The 4,044-nt window shown below is 38.7% G+C and overlaps 1 protein-coding gene across 3 annotated transcripts in view; it reads left to right on the top strand.

Moving 5' to 3' along the window:
- Positions 1 to 1,043: 1,043 nt before the first annotated feature.
- The window catches only part of hnrnpa3 (heterogeneous nuclear ribonucleoprotein A3), a 9,698-nt gene continuing 6,697 nt past the window's right edge, over positions 1,044 to 4,044 (top strand). For all 3 annotated transcript variants that reach the window (XM_016523546.1, XM_016523545.1, XM_016523542.1), the window contains exons 1-3: positions 1,044 to 1,090; positions 2,260 to 2,382; positions 3,598 to 3,744. In XM_016523546.1, coding sequence (XP_016379032.1) covers positions 1,085 to 1,090; positions 2,260 to 2,382; positions 3,598 to 3,744 — 276 coding nt within the window. In that variant the 5' untranslated portion in view covers positions 1,044 to 1,084. The remainder of the gene's footprint in view (positions 1,091 to 2,259; positions 2,383 to 3,597; positions 3,745 to 4,044) is intronic.

Here is a 4,044-nt window from a genome sequence, read left to right as displayed (position 1 = left end):
CATGCTCACGGTCCAAGAAGTGCTCCAGAAATGCTCACCATCCAGCCTTTCTAGAAAAAGATGACTAGGATCACATTTAACCTACAAACTTTAACCTACCAAAAAATGTTTAATTTCCCCATGGACCTGAAGGCCCCCATTGGATGGATGAATGAACGAACGAACGAACGAACGAATGAATTATTGTTTAGATACGAGTTCAGATTTAATTTTAAACTTACATTACATTTACATTTAGTCATTTAGCAGACGCTATTATCCAAAGCGACAAATGAGGACAATAGAAGCAATCAAAACCAACAAAAGAGCAATGATACGCAAGTGCTATAACACGTCTGTTAGCTTAATGCAGTACACGTAGCAAGGTTTTTTTTTAATTATATAATAAATAAAAAGAAAACAGATAGAATAGAAAAAGAATAGAGCAAGCTAGTGTTAGAGGCCTTTTTTGCTTTTTGTTAATTGTATAATAAATAAAAGAAAACAAATAGACAGAATACAAAAAGAATAGAGAAGCTAATGTTAGTTTTGAATAGTCTAAAGTCTAAAAGGGGCAAGTTTTTTTAAGAATAGAATTAGAATAGAGAGTGCGGTTTTGGCAGTTTATTGAAGGTGTATTTCAGGTACAAGTTTCAAACAATAAACTAATTTGTAAAAATTTCAAAAGAATACACACAAAGACAAAAAAGCTTATCCGTCACACAAATACTGTGTGGAGTGAGCAGGATCTACTTAAAAGCTCTGAAAATTGATTTGCTAGGCCTATGTCAGGTCTGTTGAACCACCATCCATCGGCCTGAGCCAGACACAGAGAACAAGCACAGTTGATCCAAATGCTGATATTTGGAAGGGGAAAAAAACAGATTGCCAGATCACTTGACCCTAATAATATATAGGTATCTCCTTTATATTAAATTATATAAGTGTGTTCATAAGTGCCTACTGAGATATATATATATATATATACTTTTTGTTGTTGTTATCGCACAAAACAGTTGAACTATATCCGGAAGTGTCCTGCAGCGCCTCCAATGGCTGGAGTGTGGCATCACATGTGCAGACCGAGGGGCGCATAAGCTGCTGCATGGAGGTACTGCTTATCAATATTTCTGATATTATACGGAGTTTGCGTTTACAGTTTGTGTTAACAGTATCCACAGTAATAGATATCTTATGTCAGTGTATTACACTGGCTTTGTGTTAAGAGTGCTGCATTCTGCTGTCATGTTAAACTGAGTGTCTATGACCGAGTACAGAGCAGATACTGTATGCATGCTGTTCAGGCGGATATATTCATATTTTCAAATGAAACACGAGTCTCTATGTCTTACATTTAACGTTAACGCTGCTCTCTTGAACACCAAATGTGTGCCAAGAGTGAACGCGTCGGACAGTTTCTTAACGAGCTGCTATGTTTTGGCTAACTTAAATAATATGGGGTTGTTGACTAGCGATAACAAAATATTGAACCTGTTTTTTTTTTGTAAACATGTCAGTATAAAATACAAATATGGGGATTTAATGTTTTACTTTTAACATTAACACTAACAATATGGAGGAAACACTGAAAATAAATCTAAAATGGCGCATGGAATATTCTAGACGCTCATCAGCCGCCGGTTTGTTTCCAGTCGTCTCCTCATGAACTTAGCTTTTGTTTTGGAAAATCGCGTGTGTAGTCGTTGGAAATTCCTGGACAGATACCCACTCTATTCCTTTAGATGTAATTCGATATTAGAAACCTACGACCACCGGATAAAATACCGATGGCTTACTAGTGCTTTGGTTTAGCTCATGAATATTAACAAGGATATGCTGACGTTACGGGGTAGTTTTCCTGGAACATCCAATCACGCACCCTAATTAATATTCATAAACCGAGCCTACGCCCAATTTTATCGTCAGTCTTTCAGCCAATCAGGAGGGATTGGTGAGCTCACGTCACTCAATCGAATGAATAATATATATCCGCCGAATTTGGCAGAAGCATGGCCCGATGTCATCCATCACTCCCACAGAGCAGCATTCATAGGCTGCAGGAGAAAACCCAGACAGAGAAAGCAAACCAGCTCTGCAGTTTGAAAGCTGCAATCGATTAACCTGTCATTATCAGCTTTATACAATTATTTTAATAGCTTTAGAGTATTATGTTACACAGAGGGCATGCCCTAGGGGCCAGTTTCATCAGTCTAATGACGCATATTTCTAAAGAGGCAAAAGTTCAAGTCTGATTATTAATTGTGTGTTTTATGTGAACAGGGTGGTGACAGTAAGGAGCCGGAGCAGCTCAGGAAGCTGTTTATCGGCGGACTCAGTTTTGAGACCACGGAGGACAGTTTGCGAGCTCACTTTGAGCAATGGGGCAAACTCACTGACTGTGTGGTGAGAGACAGACCTTCAGATCACATTTAGGATTTGATTCATAGTTAATTGTAATCGTTTTGCAGTGTGTCTGCATCAGGAACAGACAGCTAGAAGCCATCTTTAATAATAAATGTCAATAAAATTCAAAAAGTACCAGGGTATTCTGTGAAGCATCCATAAAAATACCATGGATTGTGAATATGCAATGCTATTGCCACAGTATTAAGAAGGAATAATTAAAACGAACCATGGAATTATGCAAAATCAGTTCAATCGCAGCCATGCTGATATTTAATATTGTGGCCGCATACAACCCTCTTGCTCCTGTGATATTGCTTGAAGAAAATAATTCACCCAAAAATGAAAATCTGCTAAACATGTACTCACCCTGAAGCCATCCAAGATATAGAGAGTTTGTTTCTTCATCAGATTTGGAGAAATGTAGCATTGCATCACTTGCTCACCAGTGGATGCTCTGCAGTGAATGGGTGCCGTCAGAATGAGAGTCAGAACAGTCCATTAATGAACATCTTGTGAAGCGAAAAGCTGCATGTTTGTTAGAAACAAATTCATAATTAAGGTTCTTTTCATTTAAAACTGTTACTTCTGGCCAAACTTTGAGTCCGTAATCCATAATAATGATTCCTCCAGTGAAAAAGTACATCCACTGTTGTCCTTTCACATCAAAATCCACCAACACATTTGTTTAGAATTGATATTGCTTGTAAATGGTGCTTGATATGTGCATATTTCTCTCCTGATTTATCTGTAAACAAGGGTTTTGAGTTAAAAACACCTTAATGATGGATGTTTTTGTTACAAATGCACAGTTTTTCACTTCTCAAGACATTAACTGATGGACTGGAGTCGTGTGGATTATTGTGATGTTTTTATCTGCTGTTTGGACTCTCATTCTGACGGCACCCATTCACTGCAGAGCATCCATTGGTGAGCAAGTGATGTAATGCTACATTTCTCCACATCCGTTCCCATGAAGAAACAAACTCATCTACATCTTGGATGGCCTGAGGGTTCGTGAATTTTCATTAAAATTGTATTTTTGGGTGAACTATTCCTTTAAATAAGTAACACCTTAGAACATCTGTAAGTCAGCCAATCAGAATCAATCAGCCAAACAGTCCTGTGGCGTAAATGCATATAGATATAGTAATAATAATAACACCAATAAAAGCACTGTTGTTGATAATGCTATCAATGATTATCTTTCCTCAGGTAATGAGAGATCCAGCTAACAAGCGCTCACGAGGTTTCGGCTTTGTGACGTATTCCTGTGTAGCGGAGGTTGATGCTGCTATGGCAGCGCGGCCACACAAAGTGGACGGTCGAGTCGTTGAGCCCAAACGAGCCGTTTCCCGAGAGGTGCAGTTACATACATTTAAAGGAACACTCCACTATTTTTGAAAATAAGCTAATTTTCCAACTCCCCTAGAGTTATGAGTTTTATCGTTTTTTCGAATCCATTCAGCCGATCTCCGGGTCTGGCGGTAGCACTTTTAGCTGTAGCTTAGCATAGATCATTGAATCTGATTAGACCGTACCATGGGTGCAGCAGGCGCAATGATATTACGCAGCGCCTGAAAATAGTCCCAGCTAGGTAACTTCCAATAAGCCTATTTTCAGGCGCTGCGTAATATCATTGCGCCTGCTGCACCCATGGTA

The sequence above is a fragment of the Sinocyclocheilus rhinocerous genome, unplaced genomic scaffold (genome assembly GCF_001515625.1).
Source record: "Sinocyclocheilus rhinocerous isolate Xijiao unplaced genomic scaffold, SAMN03320098_v1.1 scaffold1171, whole genome shotgun sequence".
Lineage (NCBI taxonomy): Eukaryota > Metazoa > Chordata > Actinopteri > Cypriniformes > Cyprinidae > Sinocyclocheilus > Sinocyclocheilus rhinocerous.
This window is presented reverse-complemented; position numbering and strand designations above follow the sequence as displayed.